The sequence below is a fragment of the Camponotus floridanus genome, unplaced genomic scaffold (assembly GCF_003227725.1).
Source record: "Camponotus floridanus strain SB8 unplaced genomic scaffold, Cflo_v7.5 scaffold11, whole genome shotgun sequence".
Taxonomy (NCBI): Eukaryota; Metazoa; Arthropoda; class Insecta; order Hymenoptera; family Formicidae; genus Camponotus; species Camponotus floridanus.
In genome coordinates, this window is record NW_020229226.1 from 1,044,158 (window position 1) to 1,072,058 (window position 27,901).

General features: G+C 35.7%; 4 protein-coding genes across 6 annotated transcripts; 2 read left to right on the forward strand and 2 right to left on the reverse strand.

Annotated features, from left to right (window-relative positions):
* Positions 1-3,318: 3,318 nt before the first annotated feature.
* On the reverse strand, positions 3,319-7,135 carry LOC105251175. Of its 2 annotated transcripts, none has more exons than XR_889194.3 (5): positions 6,835-7,135; positions 5,973-6,276; positions 4,670-4,831; positions 4,100-4,581; positions 3,319-3,563 (listed from the first exon to the last, which is right to left on the reverse strand). XR_889194.3 is itself a non-coding variant. In XM_011257746.3 (5 exons), the coding sequence occupies exons 1-5, from the start codon at positions 6,948-6,950 to the stop codon at positions 3,463-3,465; spliced, it is 1,089 nt and encodes a 362-aa protein (XP_011256048.1). In that variant the 5' UTR covers positions 6,951-7,126; the 3' UTR covers positions 3,319-3,462. The 2 variants fall into 2 exon arrangements, 1 of the variants encoding a protein (XP_011256048.1); XM_011257746.3 differs by having other exon boundaries at positions 4,176-4,581; positions 6,835-7,126.
* Positions 7,136-15,125: 7,990 nt separating this feature from the next.
* LOC105248503 (short-chain specific acyl-CoA dehydrogenase, mitochondrial) lies at positions 15,126-17,254 on the forward strand. Its single transcript, XM_011253320.3, has 5 exons — positions 15,126-15,465; positions 15,622-15,715; positions 15,843-16,510; positions 16,574-16,797; positions 17,035-17,254. The coding sequence occupies exons 1-5, from the start codon at positions 15,384-15,386 to the stop codon at positions 17,242-17,244; spliced, it is 1,278 nt and encodes a 425-aa protein (XP_011251622.1). The 5' UTR covers positions 15,126-15,383; the 3' UTR covers positions 17,245-17,254.
* Positions 17,255-20,271: 3,017 nt separating this feature from the next.
* On the reverse strand, positions 20,272-23,263 carry LOC105248504 (phosphatidylinositol transfer protein alpha isoform). Its single transcript, XM_011253321.3, has 6 exons — positions 22,729-23,263; positions 22,024-22,054; positions 21,134-21,397; positions 20,977-21,054; positions 20,531-20,911; positions 20,272-20,400 (listed from the first exon to the last, which is right to left on the reverse strand). The coding sequence occupies exons 1-6, from the start codon at positions 22,743-22,745 to the stop codon at positions 20,356-20,358; spliced, it is 816 nt and encodes a 271-aa protein (XP_011251623.1). The 5' UTR covers positions 22,746-23,263; the 3' UTR covers positions 20,272-20,355.
* A 970-nt stretch (positions 23,264-24,233) lies between these two features.
* Positions 24,234-27,259, forward strand: LOC105248505 (7-methylguanosine phosphate-specific 5'-nucleotidase). 2 transcript variants are annotated; one of them, XM_011253323.3, is made up of 6 exons: positions 24,234-24,540; positions 25,463-25,730; positions 25,800-25,898; positions 25,997-26,066; positions 26,361-26,944; positions 27,015-27,259. In XM_011253323.3, the coding sequence occupies exons 2-6, from the start codon at positions 25,704-25,706 to the stop codon at positions 27,114-27,116; spliced, it is 882 nt and encodes a 293-aa protein (XP_011251625.1). In that variant the 5' UTR covers positions 24,234-24,540; positions 25,463-25,703; the 3' UTR covers positions 27,117-27,259. The 2 variants fall into 2 exon arrangements, with proteins under 2 accessions (XP_011251625.1, XP_019882210.1); XM_020026651.2 differs by having other exon boundaries at positions 24,408-24,540; positions 25,556-25,730.
* Positions 27,260-27,901: the final 642 nt, after the last annotated feature.

A 27,901-nucleotide genomic window follows, 5' to 3' on the forward strand; every position in this document is an offset into this window, starting at 1 on the left:
AATAGGAGAGAAAGCGGGTCTTTGGAGGAGAAAGAGAAAAATTGTATGAGAAAAAAGACCCATACAGCACAGAACGTTGCAGCAATATTGCCGCAATATTGTTCCAATGTTCTGTGCAACAATATTGCCGCAATATTGCTCCAATGTTCTGTGCAGCAATATTGCCGCAATGTTCTGTGCAGCAATATTGCCACAATGTTCTGTGCAGCAATATTGCCGCAATGTTCTGTGCAGCAATATTGCCACAATATTGCTGCAATGTTCTGTGCAGCAATATTGCTGCAATGTTCTGTGCTGTATGGGAAGGGAGGAACGCAGGGAGATTAATTTATGCGGCGCGAATTAGTGCTTTTAATTACGGTACAAAGTTGAAGAAAAAGAGAGAGAGAGAGAGAGAAAGAGAGAGAGAGAGAGACAGAGGAGAGTAGGCATTTTTACTTATCATCGTTAGACTTTTAGATACAATCATCTAAAACACACCCCTTTACGACTTTTGCGCGGACAACAAACTTTGTCGTTGTATCTCGCATCCGAACTGATTATCCGCGATCCTCGTCCCTTGGTCCAGACCAAGTGCCAGCGATTCACTAGCTATCGATCGCGGCCGATCGACAAACGAGAACAATAAAATAGCGAGATGCGACGCAATCTTTCCGCAGATAGGTAAAGTCCGTCAAGACTCCTGATCCGTCATTGCGTTACAATATCACGATCATTGGATTACAATAAATCACATCTCGGTTGCGAAAAATTATGCGTTATTTTCTCCAGTATCTGTACAATCGCGGAATAATAGATTTCTCTTCCTTTACATGTTATCATGTTGCATTCTATCCCATACAGCACAGAACATTGCAGCAATATTGCAATATTGCTGCAATGTTATAACAATATTAATAATCTTAGCAAACACTAAATAACAGTTATATAACTGTTAGTTATAATTTTCCGCTCAACAAAATAACTGTTACATATTATGTAACAGTTACATAACAGTATGTAACAGTTATATTGTTGAGTGGGGAAAATTACAACTAACAGTTTTATAAATGTTACTTGCTAGAATATTGCTGCAATATTCTGTATGAGAAGTAACACCCTTCTAAGAGTGTTATAATTTTTGCTCCATTTTTCTGCAGTACCCTATTCAATGTATAATTAACATGTAATTATTTATTGGACGACTGGTAAGTCTGGCTCAGAGAGGAAAATTACGAATAATTTTTCCGTCTGATTTCCACTATCATTTTCCATCGCAATGACGAATCATCAACATCAATCTAGCGATACCGACTATGCAGGACTGGGCAGAGTCGGATTCCTCGAGTTTCGCGTTTATATTGTGACTCTCACGCCTCTGTATATCTCACTGTATATTCTCATCGTTATCGAACTTATAGAAGCTACTGAAACTGTGGACGAATCCGTGTAGCTCTTTTTGATATCGCGGCGATTGAGCGTCGGGGGGACAAAAATAATATCGTCGACCTGGCGAGCGAGCGAACTCTCGAAAAAAAATGCTGAAAGGAACGCAAGATGCGCCCAATGAATCCTACTTTTTCCGGACGTTTCTTTCGGTAGACATTTTTAGACGTAAGGCACTGGGTTTATTTCACCTATTAGGTGTCGAATAGAATAGATTGTAGTGCCCCCCCTCCCCTCTCCGCGTCCCACACACACAGAAACACACAAAAACACACCCAGGTCGATATGCGTCAATAATAATCTCGCAGAGTCCGTTTGAGGGTCTTGCTGTCATAAGAGTCCTCGTGTAAAGTATTTCATGGCTGTTTATTTTTGAAACAAATTTGTGCACTTTTTGCGCTGGAGGTAAATAGAATTTAACGATTGTCGATCGAAAGTTTGATTTTTTCCGAGATACTTATATTCTAAATTCAAAAGGATCTTTATCGAATAAAATTGAGAAATTTCCGAGGTCTATTAATCTTAAACGGATGCTCCAACGAGATCAATGACGCTCTGTCCTGGGATCCTTTGTTTCACAGAAAGACTCCACTGACAGAGGGAAAGAGCACGCAATAAAACGAATCAAAGTGACCGACAGAGGGGCGGTATAAGAGGAGAGAAGCTATCCGGGTGGTATTAATTAATTAGTCGCCAATTATTGTCATTCCCAGCAAGCACCAAGTGACATTTATATAACTGTTACTTGGTGTTTGCTAGGTTCTTTCTCAAGACATTAAGGACGTAAGGACTTAAGAAGAGCAGGAGGTAGAGCAAATCGACTATATACATCTACGACATTTTAATATAAAGGAAAAAAAAGAAAATATCGTCTTTTAAGTGTGTCAAGAGAGAAAGAGAGAGCGAGAGAGAGAGAGAGAGAGAGAGAGAGAGAGAGAACGCTAGCTACGTTTGTTATTCAGTAATTTTGCGCTTTATTTTTTTCTATGAATCGGTGCGCGAATCTTATTCCTTGCTAGGCCGAAGTGAAATAAAGAATGGGAAGATAAAAAGCTGCTAAATATATATAAAGAGGAAAGGGAGATTAAAAAAAAGAGACCCACAAAACACACACACAATGTTATTATAAACGATTAATTAATAAAAAACGAATCTTGTTTGTTGTTACTTCTGGTATACCTCGTTGTGTAAGCTAATACGCTAATTTTATTCCGCATATATACCCATACAACACAGAACATTGCAGTAATATTGCGGCAATATTGCAATGTTGCTGCAATGTTACAACAATATTAATAATCCCAACAAACATCAAATAACAGTTAGTTATAATTTCTTATTCAACAACATGTTATGTAACAGTTATATTGTTGAGTGGAAAATTACAACTAACAGTTATATAACCCATACAGCACAGAACATTGCAGCAATATTGCAGCAACATTGTAATATTGCTGCGACATTGTAGCAATATTGTAATATTGCTGCAATGTTCTGTGCTGTATGGGAAATTACTTGGTGTTTGCTAGGATATTGCTGCAATATTCTGTACTGTATGGAAAGTAGCACCCTTCTAAGAGTCTTATAATTTTTGCTCCATTTTTTTGCAATATTCATTGTATAATTAATATGTAATTATTTATATTGGACGACTGGCAAGTCGATCTGGCCCAGAGAAAAAAATTACGAGTAATGTTGCTGCAATGTTACAATAATATTAGTAATATTGCTACAATATTCTGTGCTGTATGGATATATAACGATTCGTTTTTTGTTCCTTTTTGATTCTTCCCGAGACTTGTATTATGTTTACGATTTTTCTATCGTTGTAAGCTTGAAATGTAAGAGAATAGGAAATGTACGAGAGAATAGGAGAATAATCGAATGATCCAGCTGGAGAAACCGGGATGCTCAATCTTTATTTAGCGCGTCATGAGGAACGAGTACATAATCGATAACTGTCGGAGAACATTAAGGGACTAATTGTAAGGATATTTCTTTCTTCGTACGACGACGCGGCCATCCTCGGCGATGTATCTACGTGTCCTCCTCCCAGACGGTCTCCGTCAATATGGCGATGTTGTCCAGGCCGCGCATCGGCGCATATTCGAGCGTCCACATCAAGTTCGTGAAGACAACTGCGACATTGTTACAACGAATAAATTGTTAACAAGAAAATATATCAGTATACGCGGAAACGAGTTCGATGAGTGTCATCAATTTCAAGAGGAAGAAACTCGCTGAATTTATCGCGCCCAAATTCAAGATGGGTCCTTTATAACTCGAGAAATACCTTGCTCGATTTTCAAGAGAAAGTACTTGGCTATTGTAAATTGAATTCTTTATCGCGAGATAGAAGTTGTATAGTATATATATATATCTCCTCGCGACAGAATGCAATTAATTCTCTCGATTCCTCGCAGCAGATGATTGACAATATTACCACAGACAATATTATCGAGAAATTTTATTTTATGAAGATAATCTAGACTGAGATCGTGTGAAATATATATTGAAGAAATTCGACTCATTATAGCCCAATCCCCTGTTCACTCACAGCTTCAGCCGGAAATACGAAACACCTTTCAGCCAGCAAATCGAATTTCAACAGTATAATATAATCTCTGATTATATCAAACGTACTTTAATAATTATATAACTGACTGATAAGAACCTGAGCGTGTGTCTCTTTCAGAATGTTGCCAGCTTATCATAAAGGTGTTCCGTACTTCAGTCCTCGAGTCACTTACGCATCTCGCCCTGATGCAAGTCGGCGATTAGCTCCGGACACGAGCTGTTGCAAGGATTAATAGGAGTGAGGCGAAGCTGAGTCGCGCCGCGAAGCTGCGCGAGGGCGATCAGACCGGAATCGAGCTCGACCTTCTTGTAGCTCGGGCTGTTGTAGTCCGATGACATCAATACCCAGTTGAAATGCGCCGGCGAGACGGTGCTGGAAAGGAAGTACGGCCGCTGGTAGTACTTTCTGAGCACCTTCACAGCGTTGATGTCACAGTTCTGCCAGTGGACGAACCACTTGGCCACCTCGGGCGCGTGTACGCGTCGCAGGAAGGCCGCGAGGTCGGACGAGCCGGTGCGCAGATTGGAGGTCAGGGCGCAGGGTACCGTCTCCATCAGCCGTTCGTTCTCCAGGTAGAGCTGTTGAGAAATAATCGTTTTTATTCCTCCACTCGTTTTTGCGAGAACGAATTTAGCAGAGATGAGATGGTAAAGCTCTGCTACTTACATGGGTGATGTTGTCGAACCAAAAGTAATCGGTGTTCATCACCGCCCAGGAGTCCATCGCATCAGTGATGATGGCCGGTGCATCGCGACTCAGGTAATTGTCGACCAGATTACGATACCGCACGTCCGACAGACGATCGATCGTCTCCAGCGCCTCGCAAGTCTACGAGAAAGTGTCCTGATATTGTTTCTCTCTGAATATACAGGGTGTTTCCACCCGTATCACCCATTTAAAAGAGACGTGATTTACTAGAGAAGTGGTTATTTCAAAAAAATAAAAACATTTTCTTTATAAATCGGGTGCGCTCTGTCGGATGGTGATATTTTCAGCTTCTGGTTCCGGCCGGAAATAGGCGATTCAGACCGAAAGTGCATTTTTTTAAATGGAACCCCCTATTTTTCATTGCACATTTTTGTAGCTTATCTCGAGAGCTTTTCAAAACACCATAATAAATTATTATTCCATGAAGTACTTTTCGAATTATGAGGCTTGAAATCATTTCTTAGTTTTACATAAGCCATAAAATACCTTGTAAAATATTCATTTTTCGATTATCTTACCTTAATAATATTATGTATAAAATAATGAGAGGAATCAATTGGTGTAAAGAAAATACATAGTTGTTTCTAAGAAAATATATGTGATTTGCAATTAACAATTCCATATTTTTTCTTAAAAACAACTGTATGTTTTCTTTACACCAATTGATTCCTCTTATTATTTTGTACATAAAAATATTAAGGTAAGATAATCGAAAAATGAATATTTTATAAGATATTTTATGATTGATGTAAAATTAAGAAATGATTTTAAGTCTCATAACTCTAAAAGCACTTCATGAAAAAATAATTTATTAGTGTTTTGGAAAGCTCTGGATGTAAGGCTACAAGAATATGCAATGAAAAAGAGGGGATTCCATTTAAAAAAATGCACTTCTGGTCTGAATCGCCTATTTCCGGCCGGAACCAGAAGTTGAAAATAACACCATTCAATAGAGTGCACCCGATTTATAAAGAAAATTTTTTTACTTTTTTGAAATAACCACTTCTCTAGTTTTTAAATGAGTAGTACGGGTAGTCTAAAACACCCTGTATACCCAGCAAACACCAAGTAACATTTATATAATTGTTAGTTGTAATTTCCCACTCAACAATATAACTGTTACATGTTATATAACAATTACATAACATGTTACAGTTATATTATTGAGTGGGAAATTACAACTAACAATCATATAAGTGTTACTTGATGTTTCCTGGGTACGATTCTATACGATTTCAGATCATGAAATTTCAAAGCGCACCACGCAATCCTCCTCGGTGATGGTGTAATCGTTGTAAAAGGGGTTGTTGATCATGCAATTCTCGTAATAGAGCGGCTGCCAGTTCCAGATCGGCAACACCTTGATCAGCAGCAGACGACTGAGGGCGGTGAAGTGCGTGCCAACGAAGTCGAGCTGCGCTGCAAGACACGCCAGGGTGCCCAGCACTATCAGCACCAGGGTACCACGGAAGACGAGCTGCAACCAGGAGCGACGCATCGCTGCCACGAGTGGCTGGCAAATGATGTCCATTTCCTCCTCGGTGAAGCCCGCCTGCTGACAATACCTACAAGAAAATTTTATACTTGACAACAGCTAACAGTGAAAAATTATCATTCATTTTTTTTTCTTCATATCAGAAAAGAAGAAAAAAATTTTTTTTAAAGAAAAAAGAAATGAGACAATTGTAAGAAAATTATTTAGCCCCCCCCCCCAATTTTCTATGAAGTTATATGTTGCCAGCAATTATTGTTTTTATTATTGTTGACATGACAGCAACATGATTAATCATATGAATCAACTTGACAGCAATGTGATTAATTATATATTTTATATTACATTTTATATTTATATTAATTATATATTTTTATATATTATTATATATTTATAAATTATTATATTTATATATTATTATATATTACATTTATATATTATTATATATTATGTATTATTAATTAATATGATCAATCATGCTTGAATATTGCTGATTTCTCAATATAAACTTAAAATACATATATATTTTTCTATATTAATTTTTTCGTTATAGGACTAGGATAACTTGAGCAAGGAGGAGATCTACGACAGTCGGCGACCCCATAAAAATGACTGTAGAAAAACTCGTTACTTGTAGAAAGAATTGAGCTCGTCGTCAATCAGTCTCAGCTTCTCGGAGTGCGTCATCTCGTGCTGCTCCTTGATGTACGTCTTCCGGGGTTGCTTGATGCACTTGCTGCTGGACATGGTGACTTCAATGGATCTTCTTAGGGTGCGAGATGAAAGCGATCGTGCGTCGAGGCGGGCGCAAAAATTCGGGACGAACGAATGTGTTGCCACTATCGAACCAGGCTACTCTGCGCGCGCGCGCTTTTATCTGTCAACCCGGTATATTGATCGTCGAATGCGCGCATGGACGCGGGAAATCCGAGACTTGAAATTTTTTATATAAATTCCTCCGATCCCCAGCAAACACCAAGTAAGAAATATCCTTAAAATTAGTCCCTTAATACTCTCCGATGCGAATTGTCGATTGTGTACTCGTTCCTCATCATGACGCTAAATAAAGATTGAACATCCCGGTTTCTCCAGCTGGATCATTCGATTATTCTCCTATTCTCTCGTTACATTTCAAGCTTACAACGATATCTACGATAGAAAAATCGTAAACATAATACAAGTCTCGGGAAGAATCGAAAAGGAACAAAAAACGAATCGTTATATATCCATACAGCACAGAATATTGTAGCAATATTATTAATATTATTGTAACATTGCAGTAACATTATTCGTAATTTTTTCTCTGAACTAGACTTGCCAGTCGTCCAATAAATAATTACATATTAATTATACATTGAATACTGCAAAAAATGGAACAAAAATTATAAGACTCTTAGAAGGGTGCTACTTCCTATGCAGTACAGAATATTACAGCAATATCCCAACAAACACCAAGTAACATTTATAAAACTGTTAGTTATAATTTCCCACTCAACAATATAATTGTTATTTATTAACAGTTATATTGTTGAGTAAGAAATTATAACAGTTATATAAGTGTTACTTGGTGCTTGCTGGGTTCATTTTTCCCCCGATAAGCGAAATACTTCCCTTCATACGCCGAGGAGTTTGCGGTCCTTCATCTGTCAAACGCGCGCACGTGCTTGATGACATTTGACGTAAGGAGCAGTTTTAAAACGCTCGCTCTTTTTACAGAGCTAAACTTTTACACGCAATATGTTTAGATGACTGTCTCTTCTTTAAGAAGATTTTTTTTTAATAATTATTTTAAAAAAAATATAATTTTAAAAAATTAATTTAAATTATAATATTAATTTAAAATATTTCTTTTAAATATTAATTTAAATTTATAATTTTAAAAAATGTAATTAAAGAATTAAAGAAATTTTTAAATAATTAAAGCTGGGCATTTTTGGTGCATATGTTTTACCAGAGAGAAACCTGAGAGCGGCCACCAGCCTCGACGGGCACATTTCTCGATGCTTGACGAGCCGTCTGACAAAGTGGACGTGAACTATGTCCATTAGCTCGGTAACGAAACATGGTTTGTGTCTATGATATAGGTTCATGTCCGAACTATTCAGAGATGAACAGTCATTATATGTATATTTATATTATCAGGAGAATATATTTTGCGAGCAGGTCGATGATGCGTTGATGACTTCTTTACAAATCATGTTCTCCTAATAACGCAAACGTGAAAATTTTCGAAAATTCGTTTCTTATTTTTTTATATTATCAGGAGAATATATTTTGCGCGGAGGTCGATGATGCGTTGATGACCTCTTTACAAATCATGTTCTCCTAATAACGCAAGCGAGAAAATTTTCGAAAATTCGTTTCTTATTATTTTATATTATCAGGAGAATATATTTTGCGAGGAGGTCGATGATGCCTTGATGACCTCTTTACAAATCATGTTCTCCTAATAACGCAAGCGCGAAAATTTTCGAAAATTCGTTTCTTATTATTTTATATTATCAGGAGAATATATTTTGCGTGGAGGTCGATGATTTGTTTTTTTTTTTTAAAGCGCGTTGATGACCTCTTTACAAATCATGTTCTCCTAATAACGCAAACGCGAAAATTTTCGAAAATTCGGGTTATATAGGAAAAATATTTGAGAGGTCATGACGTATGACCTCTTTACTCATGTTTTAATAAGAAACGAAATTTTCGAAAATTCGGGTTATTAGGAGAACATGATTTGTAAAGAGGTCATCAACGCATCATCGACCTCCTCGCAAAATATATTCTCTTGATAATATAAATTATAAGAAACGAATTTTCGAAAATTTTCACGCTCGCATTATTAGGAGAACATGATTTGTAAAGAGGTCATCAACGCATCATCGACCTCTTCGCACAATATATTCTCCTGATCATATAAATTATAAGAAACGAATTTTCGAAAATTTTCGCGCTTGCGTTATTAGAAGAACATGATTTGTAAAGAGGTCATCAACGCATCATCGACCTCCTCGCAAAATATATTCTCCTGATAATATAAAATAATAAGAAACGAATTTTCGAAAATTTTCGCGCTTGCGTTATTAGGAGAACATGATTTGTAAAGAGGTCATCAACGCATCATCGACCTCCTCGCAAAATATATTCTCCTGATAATATAAGATAATAACAAACGAATTTTCGTAAATTTTCACGCTTGCGTTATTAGGAGAACATGATTTGTAAAGAGGTCATCAACGCATCATCGACCTCCTCGCAAAATATATTCTCCTGATAATATAAAATAATAAGAAACGAATTTTCGAAAATTTTCACGCTTGCGTTATTAGGAGAACATGATTTGTAAAGAGGTCATCAACGCATCATCGACCTCCTCGCAAAATATATTCTCCTGATAATATAAATTATAAGAAACGAATTTTCGAAAATTTTGACGTTTGCGTTATTAGGAGAACATGATTTGTAAAGAAGTCATCAACGCATCATTGACCTCCTCGCAAAATATATTCTCCTGATAATATAAAATAATAAGAAACGAATTTTCGAAAATTTTCAAGCTTGCGTTATTAGGAGAACATGATTTGTAAAGAGGTCATCAACGCATCATCGACCTCCTCGCAAAATATATTCTCCTGATAATATAAAATAATAAGAAACGAATTTTCGAAAATTTTCACGCTTGCGTTATTAGGAGAACATGATTTGTAAAGAGATCATCAACGCATCATCGACCTTCTCGCAAAATATATTCTCCTGATAATATAAGATAATAAGAAACGAATTTTCGAAAATTTTCACGCTTGCGTTATTAGGAGAACATGATTTGTAAAGAGGTCATCAACGCATCATCGACCTCCTCGCAAAATATATTCTCCTGATAATATAAAATAATAAGAAACGAATTTTCAAAAATTTTCACGCTTGCGTTATTAGGAGAACATGATTTGTAAAGAGGTCATCAACGCATCATCGACCTCCCCGCAAAATATATTATCTTGATAATATAAATTATAAGAAACGAATTTTCGAAAATTTTCACGTTTGCGTTATTAGGAGCACATGATTTGTAAAGAAGTCATCAACGCATCATCGACCTCCTCGCACAATATATTCTCCTGATAATATAAATTATAAGAAACGAATTTTCGAAAATTTTCGCGCTTGCGTTATTAGGAGAACATGATTTGTAAAGAGATCATCAACGCATCATCGACCTCCTCGCAAAATATATTCTCCTGATAATATAAATTATAAGAAACGAATTTTCGAAAATTTTCGCGCTTGCGTTATTAGGAGAACATGATTTGTAAAGAGATCATCAACGCATCATCGACCTCCTCGCAAAATATATTCTCCTGATAATATAAATAATAAGAAACGAATTTTCGAAAATTTTCGCGCTTGCGTTATTAGGAGAACATGATTTGTAAAGAGGTCATCAACGCATCATCGACCTTCTCGCACAATATATTCTCCTGATAATATAAAATAATAAGAAACGAATTTTCGAAAATTTTCACGCTTGCGTTATTAGGAGAACATGATTTGTAAAGAGGTCATCAACGCATCATCGACCTCTTCGCAAAATATATTCTCCTGATAAAATAAGATAATAAGAAACGAATTTTCGAAAATTTTCACGCTTGCGTTATTAGGAGAACATGATTTGTAAAGAGGTCATCAACGCATCATCGACCTCCTCGCAAAATATATTCTCCTGATAATATAAGATAATATGAAACGAATTTTCGAAAATTTTCACGCTTGCGTTATTAGGAGAACATGATTTGTAAAGAGGTCATCAACGCATCATGGACCTCCTTGCAAAATATATTCTCCTGATAATATAAAATAATAAGAAACGAATTTTCGAAAATTTTCGCGCTTGCGTTATTAGGAGAACATGATTTGTAAAGAGGTCATAAACGCATCATCGACCTCCTCGCAAAATATATTATCTTGATAATATAAATTATAAGAAACGAATTTTCGAAAATTTTCACGTTTGCGTTATTAGGAGCACATGATTTGTAAAGAAGTCATCAACGCATCATCGACCTCCTCGCACAATATATTCTCCTGATAATATAAATTATAAGAAACGAATTTTCGAAAATTTTCGCGCTTGCGTTATTAGGAGAACATGATTTGTTAAGAGATCATCAACGCATCATCGACCTCCTCGCAAAATATATTCTCCTGATAATATAAATTATAAGAAACGAATTTTCGAAAATTTTCGCGCTTGCGTTATTAGGAGAACATGATTTGTAAAGAGATCATCAACGCATCATCGACCTCCTCGCAAAATATATTCTCCTGATAATATAAAATAATAAGAAACGAATTTTCGAAAATTTTCGCGCTTGCGTTATTAGGAGAACATGATTTGTAAAGAGGTCATCAACGCATCATCGACCTTCTCGCACAATATATTCTCCTGATAATATAAAATAATAAGAAACGAATTTTCGAAAATTTTCACGCTTGCGTTATTAGGAGAACATGATTTGTAAAGAGGTCATCAACGCATCATCGACCTTTTCGCAAAATATATTCTCCTGATAAAATAAGATAATAAGAAACGAATTTTCGAAAATTTTCACGCTTGCGTTATTAGGAGAACATGATTTGTAAAGAGGTCATCAACGCATCATCGACCTCCTCGCAAAATATATTCTCCTGATAATATAAGATAATATGAAACGAATTTTCGAAAATTTTCACGCTTGCGTTATTAGGAGAACATGATTTGTAAAGAGGTCATCAACGCATCATGGACCTCCTTGCAAAATATATTCTCCTGATAATATAAAATAATAAGAAACGAATTTTCGAAAATTTTCGCGCTTGCGTTATTAGGAGAACATGATTTGTAAAGAGGTCATAAACGCATCATCGACCTCCTCGCAAAATATATTCTCCTGATAATATAAATTATAAGAAACGAATTTTCGAAAATTTTCACGTTTGCGTTATTAGGAGAACATGATTTGTAAAGAGGCCATCAACGCATCATCGACCTCCTCGCAAAATATATTCTCCCGATAATATAAAATAATAAGAAACGAATTTTCGAAAATTTTCACGTTTGCGTTATTAGGATAACATGATTTGTAAAGAAGTCATCAACGCATCATCGACCTCCTCGCAAAATATATTCTCTTGATAATATAAATTATAAGAAACGAATTTTCGAAAATTTTCACGTTTGCGTTATTAGGAGAACATGATTTGTAAAGAGGTCATCAACGCATCATCGATCTCCTCGCAAAATATATTCTCCTGTTAATATAAATTATAAGAAACGAATTTTCGAAAATTTTCACGTTTGCGTTATTAGGAGAACATGATTTGTAAAGAGGTCATCAACGCATCATCGACCTCTTCGTACAATATATTCTCCTGATCATATAAATTATAAGAAACGAATTTTCGAAAATTTTCACGTTTGCGTTATTAGGAGAACATGATTTGTAAAGAGATCATCAACGCATCATCGACCTCCTCGCAAAATATATTCTCCTGATAACATAGAATAATAAGAAACGAATTTTCGAAAATTTTCGCGCTTGCGTTATTAGGAGAACATGATTTGTAAAGAGGTCATCAACGCATCATCGACCTTCTCGCACAATATATTCTCCTGATAATATAAAATAATAAGAAACGAATTTTCGAAAATTTTCACGCTTGCGTTATTAGGAGAACATGATTTGTAAAGAGGTCATCAACGCATCATCGACCTCCTCGCAAAATATATTCTCCTGATAAAATAAGATAATAAGAAACGAATTTTCGAAAATTTTCACGCTTGCGTTATTAGGAGAACATGATTTGTAAAGAGGTCATCAACGCATCATCGACCTCCTCGCAAAATATATTCTCCTGATAATATAAGATAATAAGAAACGAATTTTCGAAAATTTTCACGCTTGCGTTATTAGGAGAACATGATTTGTAAAGAGGTCATCAACGCATCATCGACCTCCTTGCAAAATATATTCTCCTGATAATATAAAATAATAAGAAACGAATTTTCGAAAATTTTCGCGCTTGCGTTATTAGGAGAACATGATTTGTAAAGAGGTCATCAACGCATCATCGACCTCCTCGCAAAATATATTCTCCTGATAATATAAATTATAAGAAACGAATTTTCGAAAATTTTCACGTTTGCGTTATTAGGAGAACATGATTTGTAAAGAAGTCATCAACGCATCATCGACCTCCTCGCAAAATATATTCTCTTGATAATATAAATTATAAGAAACGAATTTTCGAAAATTTTCACGTTTGCGTTATTAGGAGAACATGATTTGTAAAGAGGTCATCAACGCATCATCGATCTCCTCGCAAAATATATTCTCCTGATAATATAAATTATAAGAAACGAATTTTCGAAAATTTTCACGTTTGCGTTATTAGGAGAACATGATTTGTAAAGAGGTCATCAACGCATCATTTTCTTATAATTTATATTATCAGGAGATTATATTGTGCGAGGAGGTCGATGATGCGTTGATGACTTCTTTACAAATCATGTTCTCCTAATAACGCAAACGTGAAAATTTTCGAAAATTCGTTTCTTATAATTTATATTATCAGGAGAATATATTTTGCGAGGAGGTCGATGATGCGTTGATGACCTCTTTACAAATCATGTTCTCCTAATAACGCAAGCGCGAAAATTTTCGAAAATTCGTTTCTTATTATTTTATATTATCAGGAGAATATATTTTGCAAGGAGGTCGATGATGCGTTGATGACCTCTTTACAAATCATGTTCTCCTAATAACGCAAGCGTGAAAATTTTCGAAAATTCGTTTCTTATTATCTTATATTATCAGGAGAATATATTTTGCGAGGAGGTCGATGATGCGTTGATGACCTCTTTACAAATCATGTTCTCCTAATAACGCAAGCGTGAAAATTTTCGAAAATTCGTTTCTTATTATCTTATTTTATCAGGAGAATATATTTTGCGAGGAGGTCGATGATGCGTTGATGACCTCTTTACAAATCATGTTCTCCTAATAACGCAAGCGTGAAAATTTTCGAAAATTCGTTTCTTATTATTTTATATTATCAGGAGAATATATTGTGCGAGAAGGTCGATGATGCGTTGATGACCTCTTTACAAATCATGTTCTCCTAATAACGCAAACGTGTAAATTTTCGAAAATTCGTTTCTTATAATTTATATTATCAGGAGAATATATTTTGCGAGGAGGTCGATGATGCGTTGATGACCTCTTTACAAATCATGTTCTCCTAATAACGCAAACGTGAAAATTTTCGAAAATTCGTTTCTTATAATTTATATGATCAGGAGAATATATATTGCGAAGAGGTCGATGATGCGTTGATGACCTCTTTACAAATCATGTTCTCCTAATAACGCAAGTGTGAAAATTTTCGAAAATTCGTTTCTTATTATTTTATATTATCAGGAGAATATATTTTGCGAGGAGGTCGATGATGCGTTGATGACCTCTTTACAAATCATGTTCTCCTAATAACGGAAACGTCACAATTTTCGAAAATTCGTTTCTTATAATTTATATTATCAGGAGAATATATTTTGCGAGGAGGTCGATGTCGATTTTCATGTCCATGTTTTGAATGTCCATAGAGGGATTATCACTTTTGGGGTCACTTTATAGCTTGGACATGAACCATAGCTCAGACACGAACCATGTATTATTATCGACCTTAATGGATGTAGTTGACGTCCACTTTGTCAGGGAGCGCATTAGGACAATATACCCGTTAAATCGAGGTGGCCGCTCTCAGGTTTCTCTCTGGTTTTACGATTTTCAATCCTGATCTTTTTATGCATCAACTTTACCGGCCGGTGATATCAAAGAAAACATTTCTCTGATGATATGAAGAATGTATTTCTCCGGTGATACGAAGATTTTTATCTCATAAACGACTTGTTACAAGCTGTGATGACGATGAATGTGACTTGTCAGTAAAAAAATAAACTTGTATTACTACGTTGCACTAAAGTGATACAATATATGCATTAATGTACATATTAATATTGTGCATTAATGTACATATTAATATTGTGCAATAAAATATAGAAGTACATATATACATGTATATATAAAATGTGAGAATATATCGGGTCATCTTTTGCTCGAAGTTCCAAAGGTCGTTCTAATTTGCCACACATGATTTATGAAATGTATGAGTTCTACTACTTTTAAAAGTTTAAAGTCAATACAAATAACAATAGCAATGTTGTGCTCAAGATTACTCGGTGAGTAGATTAGACATTTTCCTAAGTATTATTTATAAATATTTTTCTAGAAAAATAATATATAATAATAATAATAATATATAAATTATATATATATATATATATATATATATATATTATTATTATTATTATTATTATTATCATTCTAACTTGCAGCAAATGTCAATAATGTATCTAGAGGTGCCAGCCGTCACATTGCCTCCCTTTCAGTGTTGCCAGATACGCATCAGATGTTGTACAAAACATGCAGGTATTATTATAACTTGTACGAGAATTTTAGAGATGAATTAAATCTACATGCTTCACATAGAAATATCCTGATCGATACAGTTATATAAAGCATACCAGCTTGGTCATAAAAAATCTTGTAATTATAGGGACTTTGCAGAAAATGAATTGAAACCCATTGCGGCAAAAATTGACAAGAAACATCTGTTTCCAAAGGAACAGATCAAGAAAATGGGAGATCTGGGCCTCATGGGCTTGTGCATTCCCGAAGCATTAGGTGGCACAGGACTGGATACCCTGGCCTATGCTATAGCTATGGAAGAAATCTCAAGAGGTTGCGCAGCTGCTGGAGTTATAATGAGCGTGCAGAACTCCCTCTATCTGGGTCCTATAAACAAATTTGGCACTGACAAGCAAAAAGAAAAGTATATTACTCCCTTTGTAACTGGGGAAAAGATCGGATGCTTTGCGCTGAGCGAACCAGGCAATGGATCTGATGCTGGTGCTGCGTCTACTACTGCCAAAGCAAGTGGAAACGCTTATACAATTAATGGCACTAAATCATGGATAACAAATGCTTACGAAGCCAAGGCGATAATTCTCTTTGCAACGACCGACAAGTCCAAGAAGCACAAAGGTATAAGCGCTTTCATAGTTGATAGTCCAACGACTGGTCTGAGTGTAGGCAAGAAGGAGGATAAATTGGGTATACGAGGAAGCAGTACTTGCTCCTTGATCTTTGAAGACTGTCAAGTACCAAGAGATAACGTTCTAAGCGAACCAGGAATGGGCTTTAAAATCGCAATGATGACTCTAGGTACGCTAATAAAGATGCACCCGAATTTTGAGACAATTATTCTAGTGTAATTTCATCTTACAGACAGCGGCAGAATAGGAATCGCCGGACAAGCGTTGGGCATAGCTCAAGCCTCTCTGGATTGCGCGATAGATTACGCAGCGAAGCGCCAAGCCTTTGGTCAGTCCATCATAAAGCTGCAAACGATTCAGCAAAAAATTGCCGACATGGCTCTGAGACTGGAAAGCTCGAGATTGTTGACGTGGCGGGCAGCTCAGCTCAAGGATAACGACAAGTCGTACACGAAGGTAATTAAAAAAATAAAAATATCGATTAAATCTGTGCCATATTTACTTATCTTATTAGATGTGATATTCTTTATCTTATCGCGCATATAATCTTTATTTTCTTAATGAAGAATTTGAATTTATGAAGCCTGTGCATCATATTCGATGCATAAAATTGCTCTTGCATTCTCCTCAAAGTGAGAATAATTTATTCCAACATTTTCTGCGCATCCTTATCCACAATCTCTCAATCGTTAGGAAGCGGCCATGGCAAAGCTCTCCGCGTCAGAAACCGCCACGTTTTGCGCTCATCAGTGTATACAGATTTTGGGAGGGATGGGATACGTGTCGGACATGCCAGCGGAACGTCATTACAGGGACGCGCGTATCACGGAGATCTACGAAGGCACATCGGAAATCCAGAGGCTCGTGATCGCCGGGAATCTTATCAAAGAATACAGTCTCTGAATCAAAATGATATACATGTGTGTAAGGTAATCCTCCTCGTTGGTGTATCTCTTTTATACTGAAATCAAAATATATTTTGTCTATAATCTATATTATATTAATATTAAATTGTATATTATACAGTGTTTCAGACCACTCGTACCACCCACTTAAAAACTAGACAAGTGGTTATTTAAAAAAAGTGAAAACATTTTCTTTATAAATCGGGTGTGCTCTGTCGAATGGCGATATTTTCTGGTTCCGGCCGAAAATAGGCGATTCAGACCGGAAGTGCATTTTTTTAAATGAAACCCTCTATTTTTCATTGCATATTCTTGTAGCTTACTTCGATGTTACAATAATATTAGTAATATTGCTACAATATTCTGTGCTTTATGGATATATAACGATTTGTTTTTTGTTCTTTTTCGATTCTTCCCGAGACTTGTATTATGTTTACAATTTTTCTATCGTCGTAAGCTAGATATCGTTGTAAGCTTGAAATGTAAGAGGATAGGAAATGTACGAGAGAAATTGTTAATTGCAAATCACATATTTTTTCTTAGAAACAACTATGTGTTTTCCTTACACTAATTGATTCCTCTCTACTTCATGGAAAAATAATTTATTATAGTGTTTTGGAAAGCTCTCGAAGTAAGCTACAAGAATATGCAATGAAAAATAGGGGGTTCCATTAAAAAAAATGCACTTCTGGTCTGAATCGCCTATTTCCGGCCGGAACCAGAAATTGAAAATATCACCATTCAATAGAGTGCACCCGATTTATAAAGAAAATGTTTTTACTTTTTTGAAATAACCGCATCTCTATCTTTTTAAATGAGTGGTACGGATGATCTGAAACACCCTGTATATTGCTAAATTTTATATATATATATTTTTTTTTATATATACGAAGAAAGAAATAAATTTTGTATGCTATGCCTTCTAATTTTATTAATTCTTGACTAAATATACGTGACTGGATCGAGAGACATACGCACATACGCGCGCACACACACATACACATACGTATGCAAAGAAAGGAAACGCTTCATATACATGTGTGCATATATACATATATACACATACACATCTTCATTGTTAGCCCTTTGGCAGCGATACGGGAATTTTCTCTCCACGACTCTCCCTTATCTTCCCTATTTCAGGAACAGTTGGAGTCTATCTGAGTGACTGTAATCGCGTAGGGATAACAGTAGTAATGTAAACCCGCGCATAAGTGTGAAACTGATATATCCAACAGGCGATGCAATCGTGGAATAAAGGCAGATTTGTTAAAGTTACGAGTTTACGTTGAAATGACACACAGAACTACCATTCCTCGTCGAGGAAGTAGCGGATAAATCCGGTTTTCTCTCACTCTCTTTCTCGCGTGTGCGATATCTAATATATCGGATACAAATATTTACTATGTGCATCATCGTGGCTACCTCACGGTTTTGTAAGTGAATACGAAGATAAAGCTACGTCTTAGACTATACCTTCCAACATAATACAGAGGATACATTTATTTTGTGCAAATGACAGAGTTAAATTATATATTCTGTTACTGTTTTTTAATATTTAATCACATTATTTAATTAGAGATCCTATGTGAGAACGCTGCTGATGCGATTGCGCGTTCGTTCAACCCATTAAAAGACCATTTATCCTAAAACTCGACTTAATTAAACGGCAGTAAATAATTATTCCCGCAAAAAAACGCAAGGTTCAAAGGTATATCTAGCAATTCTAATTCTCGTTTTGACAGAAAAAACGAACCATTACATAAACACTTATCGTCGCGTATCTTTTCTGAATGTATTAAGTAAAAAAAAAATGCAAATCTAAGCATATCGCTTGTAATGGGTTTACTTGCAGCGCTCCAGAATACTTTGTCGGTTGTATTCGGAGATCCATTGGAATGCAAAGAAATATTACATAATAATGTCATTTGAATTTGGATGTCTTGTTTTTTTTTCTTTCTTTTTATATATACAATAACGCACCCTTTCATGCCGTTCACCCGCTGTCACCAATAAATTGAAAATAGCCTAAAACTGCTTCTCTATAATATGTGTGTATATGTATATCTGGTGTGAGCACTTTACATAGAATACATCGCCGTTTCTTCATTCTCGTTAAACAATTTAGAGTGTAATGTTAATATTATCGTTAGAGTCGCAGTGTTACAATTAAAAAATCCACCAGTTTGGCTCTAACTTTTTAGAAGATAGACACATTACACGTCTCGCCGTTCGTCGAGAACAGACAACAGAACGTTATATAAAAACGGAATTAATCGTAATAGTACGCTATTTCGTGTGATCGAAGGATCCCACGGATTAAGAATTCCGCAGGAGTACATTTAAGATCCTTCAAAACGTGTTCGAATCAATTTCCTGATCGCACGTATACTTTCGCAAGTTTGATAAAATACTCTCGAAATCTCCTCTGAAAATACACGATCACATTTCTGTTCCGAAATAATAATAGTTTGAAATACAGATCATTAATATGTAACATTTAGATTTGTTTCGATTGTACATTAATATATATATATGCATATATATATATTAAACAGTGGACTTTTTTTTTAACTATTTAACTACGATCAAACTTGCAAAGTTAAATCACATATTTCCTTTGTTTTTTTTTTTTAATACTTATACTTTGCAGCAAGTATCTTTTGTTATTTGTTAATGAACTTTAATAACTATTATTATCGAACTACAAACTGCTTTTAAGTAATTGTAACGTTTTATCTATAGCGATTTTTGTGAGACCAAATTTTCCTCCTTTATAATTATGCGTTAAATGAGAACCAGCTGACCTGATTCTTTTCATTTCTCTTTTTCTCTCATAATAATAGATACATAATAATAATAAGAATAATCTTTATAGATACATTTATCTAAAACGCTTGTAAATATAAAATAAATTAAAGTTGTAAGTAATTTTTTTTCTGTAATAGACACTGAATCTAGACACGTAAACTCCGGAAATCGTCCGAATCCTGTGGAATCGTCTATGACAGAGCGTAACAGGGTGTACATCTGTAGGTATGCGTATGTATTTGTGTTGACATGTATAAGGAAATTGATTTAACCATTCATAACAGAAGCTATCAAAGTCTCAATCATCAGCGCGCATACCCCGCACTTCTCCTTGATGTCTTTGCTGCAAACACATAAAGAATGTTTCAGAATACAATCGGAAACTTCTAACATTTTTAATAATTCAAGAATAATTCATGCACAAAATAAAATCATGGAATAAATTCCAAGAGAAGCACGCCAAGATCCCTTACCCTGTCTAATTCTTCTTTCGTATTGTCTTCAATAGCTCTAATATCCTCCATAGTTAAACCATGCCAACGATCTATCCAGCAGAACACTTGCCTATGAAAATTGGTAAATAGGCGCCGTTCTGCCTTCTGAATAAACCCTTCAACACGGGTCTGTAGACCGAACCATTTGAATTCACAAGTGACTAGCTTGTAGCACGTCATCACAGGCTGAACATTATGCTTCCAATCCTTCCCTACGAGAGGACCCCGTCCCGTTTTCTGAGATTTGAATTTGGTCGGATCCTCGTCCTCCTTGTAATCGGCACTGGCGACCGGGTCATTTGCAATATCTATGTGTACTACTTCTCTAATCTTGAGCTTATCGGGCGGCAATTCGTGAACCTATTTGTGAGAAAAAGACATGATATAAACTGGAGATACTCGTCGAATTTCGAGTCTGTACTTACATTATGTTGATTGCCGACATCGCCAATATGAAAGGATTCTATCATGATCACAAAATTGTCCTTCATATATCCTGGATTCTAAAAAGATAAAACACATGTATATACACTTAACATCTTATATTACCATGTATGTATATATGTATGTCAACAAGCTTACAGTTATGACTGTTTTACAATAGGGGTAAGCGTTCCAAGCCTCTTCATGGATCTCCAGCGAGTTCTTTGGCAATAAAATGCGAATAAAAGCAGGCACTTTGCTAGCTAAGTGATAAATCTTATATGTGTATTGGCCTGACGAGTACTTTCCACCCAGTAGAGGATAATCCGTAAACGGCTCATTCTTCAGCACTTCGATACCTTCTCCGCCCCCTGTATTATTCTTACTGGCCTCTGCTACAGAGTACAGTTGAGCTACTTGATACTGTTAATAGAAAAACAACTCGTGAATCTCTGATCAAGAAACATATGAAGAGATATATAGTTGCATAATCTGCCCGTAGGCAGAAATATATACATATATTGAGATATTAACTCATTTTAAGCACATGTTTATTCATGTCTTTTTTTCTGTTCATTTATCATTGATTTAGTAATTTAAATCACAAAAAGAAATAATTTAAAGTCATATCTGACTAAAAAATCAATTTTGCATGTCACAAAAATTGAACTATTGAAATCTGTTTCCCTCGAATATCACATTTTATCATTCAAGATAAATAATAGTAGAATAAAAATATAGAAGCATAGTCTACGTAACAGGTAGTGATAAAAAGTAGTTATACTACAAATAAAAGGCTTTCAATTATAACTTGTATCATGATTTGCTCAAAATAACTCTATACAAGAACTCCAACATATAGCATCGCGCAAACTACAATTAGATGATTGGCAAGTCTTCTGATTGCATAGCAATGTTGGAAAACTGATTTTATGTCGTCCGTATTATTTTCCTGTCTTCTTCATTTTTTTTTTGCAATCTAATCACTCCGAGCCTGTATTTAAAGTGGGTCATTGTGAGGAGCAAGACCTTTCTGATCAGACACGTACCTCTTCCACTGTGAGGGGCAGAGTGACACGGCTGTAACAAACAAGTAACGAGTTATGTCAACATTATGTCAGACGAGGAAAAAGAAAGGAGACAAGGAAGCGTGGCCTTGAGTCACGTTTCCCGCATCACAAGAGGGGGGGGGGCATCAGGATAAGGGGGGGCGATGCAAGGCTGCTGCCGCAAAGCGCGGTATCACTCCGGCCGATCTTAATTGAATCAGAAATCGAAAGCGATCGATAGAGTTTGAATCCTCCAATCGACCTCACTCTCGATCGAGACAGACCCCCCGAGAAAACCCCCTGAAATTTCAGTCAAGCCCCTCTCTCTCACTCTCTCTCTCTAGCCTTCCGCCTTTAAAGGGAAACGGATACTCGCGGAAGGGAAAAAAGAGAGGAGGACGGGGGGAAGAGAAGCGAGGTGCAGCGAGTGCAGCTGAAACGAGCAGGTCTCGCGAATCAGGCGGCAAGGGATGAGAGGGTCACCATCCCTCCGCCGTCTCTCTCTCTTCCATCATCCCCCTCCAGCCCTCTCGGTCACCGTTAAAGATTAGTAATAATCGTCTCCCCCCGTCGAATGACTTTGAATTCGGGCCAACGGCGAGCCTCCGCTCGAAATTCGGCTATTTCGCTGCGTGGCGCGCACAGCCTGACAGCCCCCCCGTTCGCCCCCCACCCCCGCTCGCGTCTCGGCGCGGTGTCACTTACAATTCCTTGATGAGCATTTTAGGCAGAGGGGCACATGGACCGGGTCAGCGGTCAGCGCGGATCCAGCAGACGACGGCAGAGAAGCCAGGGGAGGCCAGGGGAGGCCAGAAGAGCAGCAGAGCAACAGCGCACCACCGTCTCACCACCGCCGCGACTAACCGAACCACCACCACCACTACCACCACCTCACCTCACCCTGGTCGCGGTCCTTGTCCTCGTCGTCGTCGTCGTCTACAGCGATGTCTACGGCGGGTCTTTCGCTATCGTCTCGTCCGCCTGCGTTGCTGAGTCATACACGAGTACGCGAGTACAACGCGCGCCGCGCGAGACTTGCCAACCGACTGACACACTCCGCTCCGGGTCGCCACCACCGCTGCTGCTACTGCTGCTGGCACCTCCACGGTCTCCTCCGCACCAGCGCACACCGAGCAACCGCGACGGACACGACCGCGTCGAAGGAGGCGCTTACACACACTTGCGTGCGCGCCCGCGCACACGTGTACGACTCTCCGGCCACCGTTCCGCCCCCTCTTCCCCGCGGCTCCCCACTCCTGTCGCGCGGCTCCTCTTCCTTCCGCCGCTGCTCCTCTTCGCCCCGCCGAGTCCACAACCTTGCCGGTGACGTCAGTCCAGCGAGAGACGCGCGTGCATGCGCGTGGCTGGCGCGACCGGCGCGTCATCTTTCTACCGGACGGGCCAGGTTTTCTCGCGCATGCGCGTTGAATATGATATGACTGAAGTCGCGATGAAATGGGGTTCTGTATTCCCTCCCATTTAATCTTTTTTAAATTATTAAAAAATTTTAAATTAAAAATATGAAATATAAAAAGAAACAAAATTCTATAATGTATGCAAATTACGAGTTTAATTTGTATAATTTGTGATTTAAAATATTGATGAATATTATAATATATATATATTATATAATATATTTTATAATACGATTTCTTACTATATTTTATAATACTATTACTATTATATTTTTATAATAATATTGCTTATTCTAAATTAATTTACATACATTATAGAATTTTGCTTCTTTTGATATTTCATATTTTTAATTCAAAATTTTTTATATTTCATATTTTTAATAATAATATTTTCTATAATAATATTACTTATTCTAAATTAATTTACATACATTATAGAATTTTGTTTCTTTTTATATTTTATATTTTTAATTCAAAATTTTTTAATAATTTAAAAAAGATTAAATGGGAGGGAATATAGAACCCTGTTTCATTGCGATTAACTACTTCAATGATATCATATTCAATGCGCATGCGTGAGAAAACCTAACTCATCTAATAACACTGCTTTCCACCTATGACCTATGTTCGGTTTGGTTCAAGGAGAGTATTGGATACTCGAGTTCTTATTTATACGGAATTTTTTATGTAATTGTTATATAATTGTTATGTTATATAATTGTTATATAACTATTATATAATTGTTATATAATTGCGAATCTTGTTTACAGTGAGTATTTTGCGGGAAGATGGAATGTAGAATTTTCAAAGGAATCGCGATTTTCGTGATTTTGACAGATCAAATTTACGTTGGATGCATTGGTTAAGGGCGGGTTTGCAAACGTCTGATTCTCTCGTCTTGTTTGGAAAGTCGCCTTTCGGAAAGAGAGAAATAACCATTGGATTTTATATATTTTATTGCTATCAATTATTAAAGACACGTTCCTGAAAGATGTCTGAAAAACAACTTGAAGGCATTTTATCATCTTTTAAATTTCTTTAAGATATTTTTCACCTTTTTATGCTACCTGGAATGCGAGGGAAAAAATTCGCAGATCTAAAGGTTACTTGTTCTTTTCATCTAAACTAAAATAGAATGACATAAATATATATATATTTACAAATTCAAAAGAAAGAGAGAGAAAAAATACGAAAAGTTTGGCTAAAAAACTTATAGCCCTATAACAACACACATGTCCAAAAGATGTTCAGAGGTCATCGAGAGGACATCCAGAGGACATAAAATATCCTTTGGCTATCCTTTAGATATTCTATGGACGTCTTTTGGATATGTGTGTTGTTAGGGAGGTGTTTGAAATTCATAATGAATCTTTCAAAGATTTCTGGGATCATCTGAAGACGATTTTTCCTGTCGAGGCACTAATAATTTTCGAATTATAAGTGATTGGAAATAAGGGGTTTTTCGTAAACTAAGCTTTGTAGAAATAAAATATTAACAAAACCACATTCTTCGATTAATTTTAAATAGAGTTTACTTTAGTTGAGTTTTAATTTAAAGCTTAATTGCAATGATACATGGTGACCAAAATCGGAAACATGCAAAAAATGATGGCCTTCATCGACATTTTCGCTGAGGAAAAATCGTCTCCAAATGATCCCAGGAATCTGTCATTGAAAGATTCATTATGAGTTTTGAGACACCCTGTATAAGCTGTTTCTAACATGACATAATTTTGAAATTTCTGATGAAGTCATCAATGAATAATCTGAAAAAAAATGAATTTATAATAAAAAAAATTCTATATAAATTCGCTTCTAATCTATTCCTTCCTTTCAATTAAACAAACCAATGAAAGACCGATAATTCTACATTTTACATATAAACAAAAATACTACGGATACAATTTGACAAAGAATAATTTAATCGTAGATTAAATTATTTCTCGCAGCTCGATCAAAGTCTGGCTGATGATTAGTCGACTGTTGACTTGAAAAAAAAAAGACGTCATTGTTATTTATCACAGGATGTTTCACAAATATACGTGTTTCCCAATCGATGTGTATTTTATGAGACACCCCGTATGACAAATAACGAGTGAGAATTTTGCTCGAATCAGCATTGGTAGGTCTAGCGTCTAGCGTGTCAAGTGTCAACTGTCAACATCCAGTCGGCGCACGAGGTGGGAACAATTTGACAGAAGGAGCCGGTCTCGAGCTAATATCTTGTCGTATCTCGTCGCAATCTTTAGCTTCTCCGATTTCGCGATGAGCAACGAGGTCACGATGGACGATGTGAGTAACTTTGATCGACGATGCGAACTTTCTTGGACGATATATTATGCGCTACATTCTTCTTTGCAGTTTCCCGCTTTGAGGTTGAAGCATGTGCACATTAAGGATGAGGTTGCGCTTTTAAAGACAATAAATACGATCTTGCAAGGTGGCACGAATAATCTCCAAGTATGCTCTCTTATCTGTTTTTTTTTTTTTTTTTTTCATAATTATTTTTTTGACGAATTGTATACTTTCATTTCATTAATTTATAATTATGTGTACAGGTGGTTACAGATTTCGACTTGACTCTCACAAAGCAACACATAAATGGAACACGTATACTTAGTAGTTTTGGTAAGCATATGATAATTTATTACATTAAAAGTGAAGGAAGAAAGTTATATTCTTATAATGTATTTCTTTCATAATACAATTTGTAACATGCTTTTTTCAATCAATTGTTTTTAATCAAGTTTGCTAGTTGCTTAGAATTTAGATTTAATTATTAATTGTGTGATTTAATATTGTGATTTAATATTTAATTATTAATTATTAATTGTGTCAAATTTTTAAACAAATACAAGTAGGTGTTCATGTTATTTTAATATCTCTAGCTTTAGGATATTATATAATTTAATATGATTTTAGGTATGTTCAGAAAATGCAAGCAGTTACCACAATATTATTTAGATGAGGCCAAATGTCTGTATAACAAGTATAGACCTATAGAGATAGATCCACATTTGTCTTTGGATGAAAAAGCTGTTGCTATGCACGATTGGATGACTGCAGCACATAATATACTAAAGGGCATCGAGTTCAATCCTCATGAGATAGAAGAAGTAGCCCAAGAATGCAACGATATATTACGCGATGGTACAAGAGAGATTTTGGAGAAGCTATACAATGCCAGAGTACCGATTGTAGTGTTTAGCGCTGGTTTAGGAGATATGGTGAAAGCTGTGTTGAAATACAACGATGCTCTCTTTGATAATGTAAAAATAATCTCCAATTTTCTCAAGTACAAAGGAAATCAGTTAGACGGATTTAACAACGATGTGTTTATACATGCTTACAATAAAAATGAATGTGCACTGGCGAAAGATTATCTGACAGTACTCGGCAAGAGACAGAATATATTGTTGATGGGTGATTCGACTGGCGATGCTAGTATGGTAGACGAAATAGAAGACACCAAGACAGTTTTGAAAATAGGATTCCTGTACGACCATGTAAGCAATTCAGTGGAATGTCGAGTAAGATGTAATCAAGATGTAACGACTAATTTCTTCTGTTCTCCAGGTGGAGGCTAGCTTGAACTCATTCATGGAAAAGTTCGATATCGTTCTTGTCGATGATCAAACGATGCGAGTGCCGATGGAGATACTGCAAAGTATCTTATAATATATCTGTATCAATTAATATTTTTTTCATACTCGCGTGCATGTACATATCTATAAAGATGCAAATACGTGATCGTATACATAATACTCTATAATTCAAAGTACATGATGATTTACACTTTACTTAAATGAGTTTAATTTAAATACAACAAATTATTATATTATAATTAAATATAATATATTATAATTATTATATTATAATTAAATATAATAATCTAAATGTAATAAATTTCCTAACGTATGATTTTTTAACATTGACATATGTGTATTTTATATGCATATATCAGTTATATTGATTTTTTTTTATATAAAGAATGTATATTTGTAATTGTATATTTTAAATACAATCACAAACTGTATATTTTAAATAAATTGATTTTCATCAACTTAACAAAACTAAGAAATCTAATGTACCTGCTACAATTTTGTAAATTTCTGTGCATACATGATGTATATTAATATCCACTGTGATATGTAATTAACTATGAAATTAAACAATTATGATTTATGCAATTTATATATTGATCAACCGATATTTATAACTGTTTTATTGATTATCTTTGTTAGAATTGATATTTTAATTTCTATGATATTTTCTTGTAATATATTTAAGTATGATTAATATATTAATATTAATTATAATAAAATATATTAATATATTTTAGTCTTCAGATAAAATTTTGAATTTTAAATAGTTAATATTTTTTAATAATTTTTAATATTTACAAAAAGAGGTAAAGCTCTCTGTAAATTCAAAATTAAAGTCTCTGTAAATTTAAAATAAAA